The sequence below is a fragment of the Sphaeramia orbicularis genome, chromosome 8 (assembly GCF_902148855.1).
Source record: "Sphaeramia orbicularis chromosome 8, fSphaOr1.1, whole genome shotgun sequence".
Classification (NCBI taxonomy): domain Eukaryota; kingdom Metazoa; phylum Chordata; class Actinopteri; order Kurtiformes; family Apogonidae; genus Sphaeramia; species Sphaeramia orbicularis.
Genome location: NC_043964.1, coordinates 12,607,479 through 12,625,056, shown reverse-complemented (window position 1 = coordinate 12,625,056; position 17,578 = coordinate 12,607,479). Strand labels below are relative to the sequence as shown.

The 17,578-nt window shown below is 39.5% G+C and overlaps 1 protein-coding gene across 6 annotated transcripts in view; it reads right to left on the bottom strand.

Moving 5' to 3' along the window:
- Positions 1-17,578, bottom strand: part of dnm2a (dynamin 2a) — a 60,507-nt gene that overhangs the window by 6,981 nt on the left and 35,948 nt on the right. For 4 of the 6 annotated variants that reach the window (XM_030140735.1, XM_030140737.1, XM_030140739.1 and 1 more), the window contains 7 exons: positions 16,993-17,103; positions 15,264-15,373; positions 12,702-12,813; positions 12,387-12,551; positions 10,037-10,260; positions 5,423-5,686; positions 3,706-5,160 (listed from right to left, as the gene is read on the bottom strand). In XM_030140735.1, coding sequence (XP_029996595.1) covers positions 5,088-5,160; positions 5,423-5,686; positions 10,037-10,260; positions 12,387-12,551; positions 12,702-12,813; positions 15,264-15,373; positions 16,993-17,103 — 1,059 coding nt within the window. In that variant the 3' untranslated portion in view covers positions 3,706-5,087. Of the gene's footprint in view, positions 1-3,705; positions 5,161-5,422; positions 5,687-10,032; positions 10,261-12,386; positions 12,552-12,701; positions 12,814-15,263; positions 15,374-16,992; positions 17,104-17,578 lie in introns of those variants that run through there. The other 2 variants (XM_030140738.1, XM_030140741.1) reach the window with 2 other exon arrangements.

Here is a 17,578-nt window from a genome sequence, read left to right as displayed (position 1 = left end):
GTTTGACACCCTGGTTTAGATGATGAGAAAAAGGTGAATGGGGGGGGGGGTGTGGAGAAAGGGGGTTCTATGTATGTTCAGACAGAAAAGAAGGATTAGATCACACAGGACACAAGGAGACCCAACCACCAGAGCCAGTCCCTTTAATTTGTACACAACACGCTTTTATTTACTCTTCTCTTTGAAATCATCATTACTGTGTTTATTCAGATCAGTTCATGTGCTACAGAGGCACTTGACAAGGGTTTCCAAAACACAGGAAAAAGACATTTCTTGCAGGTCAGTTACCACACCATCCTTATTTTATTTATTTTTTTTGGATTTCTTTAAAAAACCAGATTGAGAAGGGTGGGTGGGGAAGTAAAATGTAAATGTAAAAGAAGCGTAGGCCGGGTGGGGGGTGGAGGGGTAGGGGTTTAAATCCATCAGCGAAAAGGCCAGAACGGCCTCGAACTAACGTTTACAGTGGGGGGTTTGAAAACGACAGCCGCCCTGATGAGAACAAGGGAGGGGGGGGAGGCTACGTATGCGTATCGGGGAGGTTGTGAAAGATCGGCTATAATTGGAAGCGTCTTCAATCTTTTGATTCGGAAAAAGGGGGAGGGGGGGGGGGGGGGGGTGCGTTTATAAATGACTCTCTGGAGGTGTGAACTGAAACCCAAACCTGCGGAGAAATGCAGTAGAAAGAAAAAAAAAAAAAAAAGAAAAAAAAAAAAAGCCCATTCTGTCTGAAAAGAGTCAAAGAGGCCTGAAAGAGGACAGCTTGAAATCTTTGACAGTTTTTTGTCTTGTATCGGCTTAATTCGTCATCATTTTACAGACTCTTCTAGACAGGATGTGCTTTTTAAACACCACAACTCCCACCACCACTACTGATCAAAAAGGGAACAATCAAAAGTAGCCCAGTGACACTCCCCCTTTTTTTTTTTTACCCACTTTCCCCTTAAACACTAGGGATGCACCGATAACACTTTTTTTCCCCAGACTGAGTATTTACATTTGAGTACTTGCCGATACCGAGTACCGATAAGAGTACTTAATAATCCCATTAGAGTTCTTAGTTCCTTTTGTAAATGTGCTTTATTGTCGTTGTCATTAGTTTGACCGGAACAAAGTGCTGCTACTAACGTTTAATGCGTTGGAATGAGCGTTTCTAAATCGATCCACCAGAGGGCGCCGCTCTGAATTAACCATACTGGACAAATACCACGAAGAAGAGTAAAGTTTTTTGAGAAGAAGAAGAAGAAAGTCGGTAATAACAAACATGGAGACGACAGAGCAAGGTTCTAATAGTTTTGGATTTTTCATTAGAGTTTAGTTTTAGTTAGTTTTGACTTTTTTTTTTCTCTAATTCAGTTTGTTTTAATTAGTTTTTAGAGCAGCTTTGCTAGTTTTCATTAGTTTTTTTCTAAATGCTTAGTTTTTGTATTAATTTTAGTTTTCTCGTATCTTTTATCTTCTTTGCCGTCGTATTCACATAAATCCCAGACAGGACTCTGCTGCTTTCTCCAAACTTCAGTCTCCGTGTTTCCAGGTAGAGTGGGAACCAGAATACGACTGGAAACCACAAGTGACGGACCGTGAAGTGTCGTATGGTGCCGCTAGCTAAAATTGCTAGAGCGAAATGAATCGATTTCGTATCAATCCGACATTGACACAGACGAAAACGAAGGGAATTTTATCCATAATTTTTATATGTTTTAGTTAGTTTTGTAAACACCCAATACAGTTTCAGTTAGTTATCGTTTTTTCTTTTAATTATAGTTATTTATTTTAGTTAGCGAAAAATGTTTTCTCAATTCAAGTTTTCGTCATTTCCTTAGTTTTCGTTAACGATAATTACCTTGCGACAGAGGAGGCAATACTAATGTTGATATACTGATGAGGTAGTTGTCATAAATATGTCAGTAGTTTTTCTCTAACTCACACAGTCGTTCATTGAAAAGTTTGCGCTACCTCCACGGGTTCCTTGTCGTTCTGCTCCGTATTCTCTGTCTGAATACGCATCCGCAAGCATCCGGAAAACACACACAATGTACGCAGAGGATGACAAACGGGCCGTCATTATCCGTCTGTAGTCTGCTTTTCCATTGACCCTCAAATTGCACAAATATAACTTGAGCATAAAAATTTACCTAATGGAAAAATGACAATTTTGACAAAAGTCTTGTTTTTCGATTCAAAGGTTTTTGCGCTGGCAAGAGGTTGTTTTTCGGGCGTAGTGCAAATGGTATATCACGCAAAACTGCAATGGAGACGTAGACGTATTTTCGTAACTAGAGTCAGGTGAATTTAAAAAACGTATGTTGACGTATGTTACAACAACCGAAGAAGAAGAAGAAACATGTTGCGGTATGTGTGGACACACCAGGAAACCCGATCATTTTTTAATTTAGTACGAGATAGAGGGGTAATATATACTAATAATAATGAATATATCTGTAAATCAACACCATATTTACGTTCGTCGCCATGTTTATGGAATGACTTCTCATCTCACCTTGTGATAATAAATAAACAAATCATTGCATTTGTGATTTAATGGAAAAACCGACATTACGCACTTCTGTTTTTTCGACATTTAGTAAATATCGGTAAAGTTTTGCGCAGATGTCCAATGGAAAAGCGACTACTGATTACAATTAGAAAATAAAAATTGTTACAGTTAACCAAATAAATATTACTACACCATTAAATCTTTTTTTTTTCAGTGTGGCAAAGTCTAAGGTCAAGGATACACAGTTTCAACTATTAATATAGATTTTAAGGAATAAATGTGTCTCGGTTCTGTTCGGACAGATTTAACACTGGGTTGATTTCCATTTGACTTTGACTGGCCTGAAAAGTTCACTTCATCATGCAGCTAATTTTCATGATTTATTTCTGCATCAGTGTTTAAGAGAAGTTGAGGCTATGTTTTCGTAAGCTATCATTTTTCATTTAGGTCAACTATTATAAAATTTAGGAAGTAAATAAGGTGATGCGGGGTCAATGCAGCGACTCCAGAGCTATTCAGTCGTCGCCATGTTTATGGAATGACTTCTACTGTCATCTCACGATAATAAATAAACAAATCATCGCATTTGTGATTTAATGGAAAAACCGACATTACGCACTTCTGTTTTTTCGACATTTAGTAAATATCGGTAAAGTTTTGCGCATATGTCCAATGGAAAAGTGACTTGTGTCTTTAGCGTAACTTGCAGTGACCGTTACTTTTGTCACCGTTGTTTATTTACTTAAATCTCCGCACTGCTGACATTACTCCTCCAGCACTTTTACGAGTAGAAGTACACATGCTCAGTATCGGGCCGATACCTGATACTGGTATCGGTGCATCCCTACTAAACACCCCCCCCCCCCCCAAAAAAAAAAAAAAGGGTTCAAGACAAAACTGTTAAAATGTCAAATACCTTCACAGAGCAATCGAAAAAAAAAATTTCATTCAGCATATAATCACTGCTGTGTAGACAGTGTTCAGCCCTGTGTGCCTGCCTACTGTGGTTAAGCTAACGTGGCTAATCCCTGTAGCGGATCCGGGGTAGCGGAAGTAGCGTCGGGGGTTGAACAGAACGAAACAATCGCAACCAAAACATTAAGAGATGACAAATGCCCAGATTATAATAATGCATCCAGAGACGACCCATCTCTTCCCTACAACCCCCCCGGGTTAATCTATAAAAAATGACTGTTAGTTTGCGTTTTAACACGTTCGGGCTTGGATTATCATGTTTTGTTTTTTTTTGTCATCAACCCTGCGATATAGTACGATACAAGTGCTAACTCCCCCAGTATAGGCCAGCTATATACAATACTTCAAATGAATGGAAGCAGAACCGATAACTACGATATGTGTCATTTGACGGCTGAGTTCGGATACACTTTCCGACGTCTTTATTCTCTAAAAAAAAAGCACAGATCGGTCCTGGTCGACGCACCCCCCCCCCCAACACGGCTCCTGTACGGCGTGCTTGGTTCTATACCAATCAGCTCATCCAGGAGTGAACAAAGTCTACCCGAAGGCTGAAGGCCTCGTTGGGATTCAACTGAGACTAAAGGGATTCATATTCAAGGCAAGAATTAAAAGGAGACACAGCTTCCCACAAAGTGCAGACAGCCCTCCGTCTCCTTTCTCCTGGCTTTCTTTCTTTCTTTTTTTTTTTTTTTTCATTTTTTTGTGCATAGTGTTCTAAGTAACAAACTACAACTTCCCCACTGCGACGGGTGGCTTTGTTGTAAAGGCGAGATGGTTCCAAGTGCTTGGATCGCAATCCGGCTGACATCTTTTCACCGCGGAAGCAGAATTCGCTGAAGAGAGGGGGGGGGGGGGGACTTTTCTCATTTTACAACCCTGCCCTGTGTCTTTTTATTTATTTATTTATTTATTTTTGCTGCGATTAGGAGTTTCATTTCGTTTAAAGCTACATTTATGACGATCATTAAAAAGGACAAAGTCACTCGAATAAAATAACACGAGGAAAACGATGTAATAGAATAAGACACCAAACAACCGGGAGACGATAAAACCTATTGTTTTTCGGTATGAAATCTGTTAGGAAATGCAAACCCAGTAAAAACACTGAACAGGTTAAATGTGTATATTACACTGAGATCTAGACTGGACCGATCTATGAAGGTGAAGGGAGGGGAGAGGAACGCCAGACTGCAACTCTACGTCTTTTAATGAGCTTCTGCTGGGCAACACATTAGAGGAAACAAACATATTATCATAAAAAAAGGCTCCTGAAGTGAATTTAAATTCAGCTTCTAGCGGGAGAAGCTGAAACGCACTCAGATGAGCTGGGTTTTACTCTGAATTACACGACTCCCGCAGCAGTCGAATGTAATATTCAAGTGATTAAGGGCTTTCCTTTATTCATGTGCACTGATAAAAGTCGGTATTAGCAGCTTATTAACATTGCTTTAATAGACGTAATCATACAGCTGGATGATGCACTGATATGAGTATTAGCCCCTCTCCCCCTCTAGCCCCGCCCCCCCCCCCTCTCCCCCCCCCCCCCGAAGGCCTACAGTGTGCAGACAAAGGCACACCCCTCCCACACACACAGATTTAGGTGGCCACAGGTCTAGTCTAGCAGAGAGGGCTCAGCAGGGCGGATAATGGTGGGCCGGTGAGAAGGAGCGCCAGGGGGTCTTCGGCTGCAACAAGGAGAGAAGATAGAGAACAAGGAGTGAGACGTGCTCACGGAGAAACCAAAATAACCCGACAGAGAAAGAGGCCACAACAAAGACAGACAGAGAGAGAGAGAGAGAGAGAGAGAGAGAGAGAGAGAGAGAGATGTGACTACAGGAGGCAGAAGGGAGCGCTGGGATACCTGCGACGACACCTGCGACTGGGAGGGAGGGGTTAGTGGTGACATACACAAACACTGGTGGTCACGTGACAAAGCCATAGCCATACCTGGGTACGCCGGGTGGGACGCGGGCCGGCCGGGAGGGGATCTGTGGGGGGGCGCTGAAGGGGTCCTGGTGGCTGTTAAAAGCGTTGATGGGCTGACCCGGGCGAGATGGGATCGGGGGAGCGCCGAAGGCAGGCGAGGGGTTGAGTGGAGCTCCGAAAGCCGGCGCGGGGTTCATGGGGGGTCCGGGTGTCGGGCCCCGAACGGCTGGAGGACGACTGGGGGGCGGGGCGGCGGCGGGAGGCGGCCTACGCTGAGGGGTCGGACTGAAAGGATGAGAAAATGGGGAAATGTTTTAAATTTAAACTCATACATTGGAACACAGGTGTGAAACATGAGGCCCGGGGGTCAAAACCGGCCCGCCAAAGGGTCCAGTCCGGCCCCTGGGATGAATCTGTGAAATGCAAAAATTACACTGATGATATTAACAATCAAGGATGTTAAAATAATTTTACGTCGATTTAACCTAAAGTGGGTCAGACTAGTAAACTACTATCATAATAACCTATAAATCACAGGTGTCAAACATGCAGCTCGGGGGCCAAAACCGGTCCGCCAAACGGTCCAATCCGGCCCTCGGGATGAATTTGTGACATGCAAAAATTACACTGAAGATATTAATAATCAATAGTGTAGAAATCTTGTTGCATACACATATAAACCAATTAGATCTCGATTGGGTCAGACCAGAAAAATACTGTCATAATAACGTATAAATAATGACAACTGCAGATTTTATCTGTTTTAGTGTAAAAAAAAAAAAAAAAAAAGTAAAATTACATGAAAATGTTTACATTAACAAACTATCCTTTTACAAAAAGTGTGAATAACCTGAAGAAATATGAACAACGTGAAACGTCTTGAGAAAAGTAAATGCAATTTTATCAATATTATGTGTATTTGTAATTGTAATGTAAGTTGTAATGCACATGTGTAACTGATGCAGAATATTGTTAAAACTGCACTTGTTTTTCTTAAGGCATTTCAAGTTGTTCACGTTATTCAGATTTTTAAAGAAACAATGTAGATATAAACATTATCATAATGTAATTTTACTTTTTTCATTGGTATTATTTTACTGGTCCGGCCCATTTGAGAAAATATTGGGGTGAATGTGGCCCCTGAACTAAAATGAGTTTGACACCCCTGCTATAAATAATTAAAACTGGAAAAAAAAGGAAAATTACACAAAAATGTTTACACTTACAGACTAGCCTTTTACAAACAAAATATGAATATCCTGAAAAAATATGAACCTCAAATGTCTAAAGAGAAGTATGTGGAAATGTACCAATATTCTGCCTGTTACTAAATGTTTTGTGTATTTGTAAATCCACTGTGATCTGTAAGTTGTAATGCATATGTATAAATGATAAACTAAGGCGTAATATTGTTAAAATTGCACTTATTTTTCTTAAGAATTTCCAGGTTTATATTTGTTCATGTTATGTTCAAGAACAGTTCGTAGATGTAAACCTTTTCATTGCAGAATTTTACTTTTTTCACTCAAAAACATAGCGAAAACTTTGGAGTTGATATTATTTATAAGTTCTTATCCTATTATTTATAATATTTTACTGGTCCGGCCCAGTTTAGATCACATTAGGCTGTATGTGGCCGCTGAACTAAAATGAGTTTGCCACCCCTGCATTGGAGTAATCGCCTCCGTAAGCGTCCTGTAGAGGTCAAAGTCACATGATGTGCTCCGGGGCTCAACATAAGGATAAAGAGGAGACCGCCGCTGGGGAAATGAGTGAGTGATGGGGGTCCAGAGTAGGACCCTGAAGGGAACATCTGCGGCTGGAAAATGTGGAAGCCTCAGGCAAACTGGAATGTCACGATTCCCTCATAAACTAATGTGAATATCTAAACCTCATTATAGACATGCAGACAGTTTATGGGATTGTTTTTATTGAGCTTTATTTAGCTCAGCTGAAGAAGACACTAGTCTTTATTTGAAGTCGACCTGTATCAGATGGAGGCCTTTATCTGATTTCCTCTGTTGTATAAGTGGAAATGATCATATTCAGTGTGAAACCTGACACCTCCTCAACTGTTGCCAATTAAAAACCCGTTAGTATTGTTAATGTCGTACTATTGTTTAACAATTTTTAAATTGTCTATACATTATAGTACCTGTTCCCTCTGGATCTCCAGGCCACTATTAGAGACTCTGGTTCCCAGTTTTATTTGAGGATATTATAATATTCAAAAATCTATGATCAGAACTGGTAATTAACAGACAATAGATTCTTCTTATTACTTGTTTTAAACTGTACTTCAGTTACATCCTGAGTATTTTCATCAAAGTGATGATTACAAACATTTTCTGTTGTGCTCTGGTGTGTTTCATGTGTTTCAGCCAATCTGCCGATCACAGGTCGACCACATCCTCATGTCAGAGCCACCTGGTGGTGAGATTCGCATCAGTCTGTACAGCATGGTTTTTTTTGCCCTATGTTGTTGAGGTAGATAGTAGATAAAGGAACTGAACTCAGTGCAAGGTTTTGTTTTCAAAACTTGTTTTTCTGAAGAACATCAGTAAAATCCACACTAAAAATAAAATTGTTCACTTAAATTCCATCCAAAAATGATTTGGATTAATTAAAATTTTGGCCAAAATTGTACCAAACTACAGCACACTATGTGTGGACACCTTCACTGTAATGGTTCATGAAGAAATACCACAGTTACAGTGAATGTATTCAGGGTTCCTTCAGGTTTCTACAAGTTAAATTTAAGACTTTTTAAGACTAGAGAGAAAAGAATTTAATGCCCATTTCACAGCCTATTTCACGGCCATACTCGCATAAATCTGTGTCTCCTAGAATTTAGGAAAATGTAAATACACAACGTCTTGATTCCCACTGTTCTGAGTCATTTCTCACTGGGGGCTGCAAAGTTGGCCATAATTCTTTCCTAATTTCAATATAAATTGTCAGGTTAGAACAGGTGTAACTGGGTCAACTAACAGTACTTTCTTTGCAGTTTGGACATTTAACAGACACATGTAAGCACAATATAGTGAACAAATTTATGTCAAATGTTCAAAACCTTTTAAATACTTTTTTAAGGTATTAAATGCAAATTCAAGACTTCTAAGATTTTTCCCTGCGGGAACCCTGTGTACTATTATAAAGAGAAATGTACAAATGAAGTTAAAGACAGTTATTTTGTCAGGAAACATGTTTTAACAGTATCTTATTTAACCAATATATGTGTTTGAATTAAATTATTTATAATCATCACATATGTTTTAAACTTGATTTGAAACATCTGAAATGAGTTACAGGATCATAGATTAATTCAAACATTCAAACAAATTGTGAAAATCTACAATGTAAAACGACAGTGTGAGACTGAACTTAAAGGCACAGGCCTGTTATTTGGACTTTACTATGTTTTAGTTTGTGTTTGCAACTTAAAGTGTGGACTTTGCTATGAGAAGCATAATGTAAATAAACATAATTCATAGACTTTTCACATCTGTGTAGCATGTATGAATAATGCAGCAGCTTTAGTCTTTTTTTTACTACACTTGTCTGTCTAATGAGGTGTGTTCACTGTGATTCTTAAAATGTCTTGTCATCAGTTATTTTTGAATATTTTTGTCAAACACTTCAGATGGCTCTGTTTGGTGGGACATGACCTCTCTGAGCATACATGCACTTGTTCATACAGGACATGTGGGGGTGGGACCGACACAGACAGATGGACATGTTTCTCTTTGCTTTGAAGCAGAGACAAGTGGGAGATAAATATACTAATGTTAACTTATTAATCACAAATATCTGTTTAGAATAAAACATTTAAAAAAAAAAAAAGTCCATAATAAAGTAGCTGGCTTGGAAAATTAGTGGTCCATAAAAGGAAATCCTGGAAGGGCAGTATGGATATAATCACTCAAACTTTCTGCATCCATCCTTATTTATGTTCTTGAATGACTAAGGCTGTAATTAATGTTCGTGATGGACATTTGCCTTTCCAAATAAGAAAATAATTACAAAAAAAAGAATTATAGTTATATAGAGTTATAAACTTAAGTTATCCTTTTTAAGACTGCCATTATAACAGGATGCCTAAGTGTCTTCATGTTTTCTTCACAATAAAAGTGTCAGAAAATGTAAAAATAAATAAATAAATTCATTCATTCATTCATTTTCTGAACCCGCTTTATCCTCACTAGGGTCACGGGGGTCGCTTGGAGCCTATCCCAGCTACATAGGGGTGAAGGCGGGGTACACCCTGGACAAGTCGCCAGTTCATCACAGGGCTGAACATATAGAGACAAACAACACTCTCACATTCACATCTATGGACAATTTAGATTAACCAATTAACCTATCAGTGCATGTCTTTGGATTGTGGGTGGAAGCCGGAGTACCCGGAGAGAACCCACGCAGACACGGGGAGAACATGCAAACTCCACACAGAAAGGTCCCACCCCCCGTCGACTGGTGTTGGAATCGAACCCAGGACCTTCTTGCTGTGAGGCACGAGTGCTAACCACTGCACCACCGTGTCGCCCTTAAATAAATAAATTATAAATAAAAATAAATAAATAAATAAAGTAGCCAGCTGGACTATCCGTGATCCTTGGAGGTGTCCCGTCTTACCTGGCCTCTTGGATCCAGGTGTCATTTACGGGTGGGGGCACCGGGGTGGAGATGGTGTTGGCGCTGATGTCGCCGATGATGTTCAGTGCTTCCTTGAGTGCGTGATACATGCGGAGCATTTCATCTCGACGCTGAGCCTGGTCAGCTGACTCCTCCATTAGGCTGTTTTGGTCTCCACAGGAGTAGAGGTAGGCCAGCAGCTCCGAGTGGATGAAATCCTTTGACTAGATGAAAGACAAGAAAACCAAAAAAACTGTGGCAATTAACACAAGCACCAACGAAACCAAGACTGAGATCTGAGGGTGAGCAGCATTCATTCATTCCTGTAGAAGAAATTTGTAAAAACCTTGTGTGTAACTGAGTCTACAGCTGCTGGATTACTGGAAGACATAAAGTGAGCTCATACGGATAATAAAACGTAATAAATGGACAGTGGAAAGTCCCTGTGAGCATGTGTCGTAAATTTTCTTAATTAGTGTCTTTTAAGTTTAAGACCCTGCGTAAAAGTGAAATACATGACCAGCGCTGCTTCTCAAATAAACATCATCTACTTGTTTGTGGCTGTGATATTTGAACAGAATTAATGAATATAAAAATGATATGATCTCAGCTTAGATCGGTGTTTAGATGCCTTTAATAACATTCAGCCTTTTTGGGGAAGATTCATGTCTGAACGTGCAGTTTTTAGCCTGGTTTTCATTAGTGCATTTTGACAAATTCAAAAAGGTAGATGGAAATGTCAACGTTAAAAGACACCCTCAGGTTATTACACTTGATTAAGGCCTATTTTCAGGATGAAAACGCCAAATAAATTCTGATATGGTGAATATTTATCATCTTCCTTAATATTTCATCAAGTGTGAACACATGGTATTAGCAACAGGAAATGTGGACTGATGATGAGACCAAATTATTCCTGTCTTTTCCATGAAAGAAAAAAAAAATTACTGCAGGTGACATACTCTCCCCTCTTCTACAGTGATGTGCAATGTAGCATATTGACGCTGTCGGCGGAAACCTCATAAGTCCATTTTTGGTCTTTTTTCGGCATAAAATGATTCTATTGGTCAGTCTTCACACTGGCCTGACGCTTTTATCAGCTAAAATATGCTTAGAGGTCTTATTTCTGTCTTTGTGCATAAGAAATCTATGTAAGTGAATCCCGAAAGGAACTTTGTGGGGGTAAATACAAGTTATGCAAATTTACAGCATTTCAGTTCTGTTGCAACATGTTGATGGTCATATGAACTATGTTTTCAGGTTAAAAATGTCCAATTTCATCACAATTAATGCTATATTTTCATGTCACAAATGGCCAAGTTATATTTGAACTGAATTTACCTGAAAAACAAATATTCTATTCTTTTAGATTCCCCAATTTTTCTTACAAGATTATATACTACAGATCACGTTTTATTTTTACAGGTTCAATATGGAGTATGGTGCTGATCCATCCTGCTTATGTTACGCCAATAGATACATGAAGAATGTCACACGTCACCTTTTAAATCAACAGTTTTCTAATAATAAGCATTTTTATAAAGAAACAACAATTCTATATTGTTATTTACTCTTTAGTATGATGATAAACGAAACAATAAATAATTATGATACTAGTTTTTGCGCAGGGATCATTTGTGGAAACGGTGACATGGCTGCAGAGCATCAGTATGATGGGATCTGTAACAACCATGTCACATCCGTCCACTGACACATTTTGTGTTTTTATGTCAGCTGTTATTGTTTTAGATCCACAATACTAACATTTATGAATGAGAGGAGAATTAGCAATAGTAAGTATATAAGTTTATTCCTAATAAAGTACTGGTACTGACCAGATCATCATGGGTAATGTCACGTCCATCCACCAGCAAAAGTTTTCACATACATGTGCTATTCAAAATCCAATAGTTCTGAAAATAGAGCTTCCACTGTCAAATAATATCAGTAGTCTGTGAACAAATGTATTAGCATTATTTCAACACCGTTCTATGCATTTCTTATGACTTTTTTTTTTGACAAAAATGGCCACTCATCTGACCCCGTAAGTAAATTTTAGCCATTATAAATATTTCACCAATGAAAAGTGTTGAAAACAGCTTGTGACTACATCCCTCAGCTCCATTCATTTATTTAGAATATACAACGTTTCTCCAGTTTCCTGAAAAATAATTGTTTTGGACATAAGAGGTTTCCATCCGACAGCGACAATCCAGTACCAACTATTGATAACCCTATAAATCACTACAGTCACTTAAAACTAGCTCTTCCCCCTTTTTTTAAACACAAAAGTCACTTCAAATATGTTTGAAATGCACTTGTTAATGTGGCTGATGACAGTTGGACTTACACTATTGATCATGAGATGCATGATGGTTTTGGGCACGAGGTCTCTGATGGATTTGTTGATGATGCCGATGTACGAATCCACAAGGTTGCGAATGGTTTCCACCTGTCGCTCCAGCTGTGGATCCATGGAGAATGTGTCTGCAGGAGCGGCTTCTTCATTTTCCACCTGGTCACAGCAACAGGATAAAAGGAAATAGACTGTGACTGTGCAAATCGATTATGTTGTGAAGTGAGAAAGACAAAGTGAGAGCATTAATAAATAAAGTAATATTACCGACTCTGTGACACGCCGAGGCCCTTAAACCCACACGCATACCTGGTCCTTTTCCGGATAAACTCCTGCCCTGAGGAATGACGCTTTCCAGCTATCCACATCCTCTTGAGAATCGCAAGCCAGTTCTATTTGGCGAAGATCCTTGTACACGTTCCTGCACAGATAAACAAAAACCAATCATGTGTTTGCGATGAGGCCATATGAGGTCTATGTACGAGTAGAATTCAAGAAGAAATCCTATTAGAAAAGAGCACAGACACACAGACAGACCATCCACATTAGCTTATACACAGGGTTCCTACGGGTTTGTACCAGTTAAATTTAAGAATTTTTTTTTCCATTTCATTTTTAACTTTATTCATTCATTCCAATCTAAATGATTGGAAAGGAGCAGGATGAAGAAAACTTATAATACCTGCCCCTTTCTTGAGACATCTGCTTACATCAGATAGGTTGCCATTATAACTATTACAGTAAACAGTCGACATGAGAGTCAATGCAAATAAAACAAATCCAATATCCATAAGTTAAATTATTTCATAACATGCTTTTATAAAGCTTCTCTATTCTTTCCTTATATAACCTCTTAAACTGAAAAATATTTGTACAGGTCTTCTCTTCCATTGCCAAAGAATTCCACATTCTGACACCCAGAACAGAAATACACATTTGCTTTACATTGGTCCAAACCCTTTGCTGTTTAACCCTTTCATGTATGAATTATGAGAACCCAATATTTTTTTTCTTGCATGTTCTTATTCCTCTTTAGGCATGAAAAAAAACAATGCAACTGAATTTTTTTTTTTTTATGAACCTATTTATCGTGGAGTTACAAAAATGTCCACTCAACTGGACACCATGCGTTTAATTTTTGAAGCAAAGAAACATGTTTTTAAAACTCATCATCAGAAAGTGATATAGTGTGTGAGAACTATGAAATAAAAACATTTTTAATGCTGCTAATCTGATGTTTTCTTGCATTTTATCCTACTCAAATACTAGTTATTACTTATTTCATGGGGATAATATCCTCCTGAGACCCAGGAATTTGACAGTTTTAGCTTTTTTACATTAAAAAAATGTCTTGATTGGAAACTGCATAATGCAACAGTTTTTTCAGATACATTCTAAAAATATTTTTTATTTATTTGTTGATTTATTTAATGGAATGTCCTTTGCAATGGACAGCATTTTAGTTAAACTGTCAAACTTTTGTCCCCTATAGAGGACACAATGCATTGCTGGGTCTCAGGAGGATATGCAAAAAAAAAACAACAACAAAAAAACAACTTTTTGTTTCAGAAAACTGTTAATTACAGTCTCATAACAATTAGCAAATGATTTACACTAAAACATGTTACTGCAGATCAAGTTTATCAAGAACAACAGTTACAGTAATGGTATGAATTGCAGTGTATGGGATGGTGCATAAGTGTCCACTGTGTTGGCTGACATGGAACTAAAACAACAAAACCCATGAACATACAAGAGACCAGCAGGAGAAATACTGTCCACTGTGGTGACCAGTATGCATGAAAGGGTTAAAATTAAACCTCCTTCTATGTTCTTCATCCTGTGATACTAAAACAATCTCTGCAAATTTGCAGGCAAAAGTCCGTTTCTCGCTCTAAACACAATCAGCAGATCTTTTTTAAGACTATTTAAATCTTTTTAAGGCTATTTAGAACTAGGGCTGCACAATATTGGAAAAAACTGACATTGTGATTTTTTCAACCCTGTGATTTGAAAAATTACTCAGGAGTATATAATAGCTGCGTGGTACCGGCGTAAATGGTCAAACAAATTAGTTGTGTTTCCTCTCATTGTCGCGACAGGTTCAAGGTATTGTCGACACAGAACACATGTTTCAATATCATCCTTCTTGTAGCCGAAATAATTCCAGATAACTGATGCTGCTTTTCTTTTTGGCACCAAGTCAGTTTTCAGTGATTTTTCTCTTGTTTGTTACTCATTTTTCAATGTTGTTACCAGCAACTCACTCCATGTGCAGGGGCGTGGTCTGCTTCGGCAAACCAATTAAGAACGGTTATGATTGGTGGATGGCTGCGTGCAGTGCGTGTCAGGTACCCAGGTTGAACAGAGATGAAAACACACTGAGTTCATTTGCCTCCTACATTGCAGGACTTGCGATCTGACTATTGCGCACACGTGCATTGCGATGACGATGCTAAAATGATATATTGTGCAGAGTTTAAAGCCTATTTACGGCCAAACTGGCAAAAATTTGTGACTCCTTGAATTTAGGAAAAGGTATTTATTTACTCCAATGCCTTGATTCCCACCGTTCCGAGTCCTTTCTCATCAGGGCTGCAAAGTTAGCAAGAACTGTTTCCTAATTTCAATATGAGTTGTCGGGTTGGAACGGGTAGAACTGAGTCGACTGATGTTACTTTCTTTGCAGCCTAGATACATTTAAACACAACACAGCCAACAAGTTTATGGCAACATAACTTAAGACCTACCTTATCAAATTTAATGCCTTTTAAAGACTTTTTTATAGGCATTAAATGCAGATTTGTAAATTCGAGACTTTTAAGACCCCGCTGGAACCCTGTATACGACAAAGCTTTAATTAACACTTACCTCTGTTCGGTGTTGAAGATCGCAAAAATGTGTTTTGTCGACATGAAGCCTTTCTCCACATCTCTGATTTTCAGGTTATCCAGGGGAAGCATGTACTTCTTTTCTTTCTCCTGGAATGAAATGATCACAGAGAGAGAGAAAAAAAAACATTTAACAGCAGGTTTGCATTTAAAAAAAAAAAAAAAACAGGCCAACTTTAATCTGGGATACAAAAGATGTTGTGTCTGCAGAAACTGAATATTGTGAATATTTTTGGAGACTGGGGCGGATGAAAGAGGAGGAGGGCTGCGCTAACACTTTCCCATCAGTGACGAGACATGATGGTATGCGTTTCCTCCGCGGGGACGACCACCGAGAGACGAGCGTGATGGGGAAGAAGGAGGAGGAGAGGAGGAGCGTGAGGGAGTTGTTGGGGGGGATCGGGGTGCCAGCTTTCACTGTTGAGCAGACACATCTGGAAGCATTTACGTTTGCACTAACACTGAGCGGCGCAGACCCAACAGTTACATCACTCGCAGTCACACAATCCCCCACCCCCACAACTTGCACACACACACACAAAAAGGGCAAAATACTTTACAGCACATGCAAAGACAAACAAACATACACGGGCTTCGGTGAAATGAACAAACACGGTATAGGACGTTGGTAAACACGCGCTGATGCATTGATGATTTTATGATGCGCGAGGATTTATACAGACAAGCGCCTACACACACACACTTGTACACACAATCACACCCCCCCTCCGGCCCCCGTAACCCAGTACGATTTCCTGCAAATTCCAAAGTCAGATCCCGGCTGGAACATTTCAGCCCGCCTGCCACGTCAGTTTGCCTCCACCATCCTCCCTTTCTCGTTCTCTTTCTCCCGCTTTACTTTTTCGCAAGAACACGTCCTGATATTTCTTTCAAAAAAAAAAAAAAAAAAGGAAAAAAAGTCCTATCTTGAGTCGGAGCTTGAAGAAACTAGGCTGGATCTGAAGAAGTTTCTGACACAACTTTTCTTTTGGCAGTCTTTTTATTTCATCAGAGGGAAGGACACGACTGAGGCCTTGTGAAGCGAATCGAGTGGTGAGTAAGGCGGCTACAATTAAACTAATTTATGTGTTTTATGGACTTTTGAGGGACAGATTCTCTATTGAGTTCAGTCGGTGCTTTAGACGGAGATTAAAATCGAGCGATGTAATTATCCCGACTGTTTATCAGCGCAGTGACAGGCATACAAAACCAACTGCCGAGTGCCGTCTTCGAATATAAGCTTGGAAAAAAAGGACTCAAATATAAATAATTTGTGGCGTCTGTGCCAAGTGTGTGCATACTGCAGTTCTTTCAGCAAGGGCGACTTACGCTCAGCTTCGTTCGACTTGTTGCTGTTGCAGAAGCTGAAATAAAGTGCGGTTTTAAAATAATGTTTGTTAAAGGAGTGCGGTACACTTCCACAGAGGTTAGTCACTTAAAGGTACGTGGCTTTATTCTTGCATTTCACTGAGCTAATGTTTGCCTTCTCTGCCTCCTGTGCTAACGTCCTAGGTTAGCGACCTGCAGCCGCACTGACCTCGGGGTCCTTCCTCCCGCCGCAGTCCTCCTCACCCCCCCGCCTGCCCAGTGTTCAGACTACCTGTTCATCAGGCTACAGCTGAACAGTAGTCTGCACATTGGTTAGGCTGGGCAGGGACGCTCACACCTGGAACTACAGCGCTTGATAGTGACAGAATTCGTCCTCTCACCTCCTCGTCTTTGTACCAGGACAGGGACTCGGCGGTCAGGACGAACCAGTACTCCTTCGAGCCTCCCTTCATGATGCTGATGTTGATGGTCAGCCAGCCTTTCCGGATCACCTGCGCAGCAAGTAGAAGGTGTCGAAGAGGGAGAAAAGGGGTGCCGGGAAGATGAAGGAATATGGTTTTATCAGTGATGCAATGGTGGCAATGAGGTCCTGTTAAAACTGTCGTACCGTATTTTTACTGAGATGTGACTAAGACTAATAAAATCTTACATGCTTACCTGCTAGGTCACTGTGAATTGGATTGTTTTTTTTGTGTTTTTTTTTTTTCATTTATATATACACTTACATATGTGTCATAAGATGTAAAATATACACTTGGACACAGAAGCGTGGGTTAAATGCATAAACAGCACAAAGTGGTTATTGGACATTAACACATGCACAGTGACACATACTGTATGTACACTGGAACATGAGAAGGTTTAGTAAAATGCTCAAGGAAGATGCGGTCCTTGTTCTTTTTCATTCAACTGAAACAAAATCCTTAAAAACAACAAACAGGACCAGATGGTGTCCAGACCATGCTT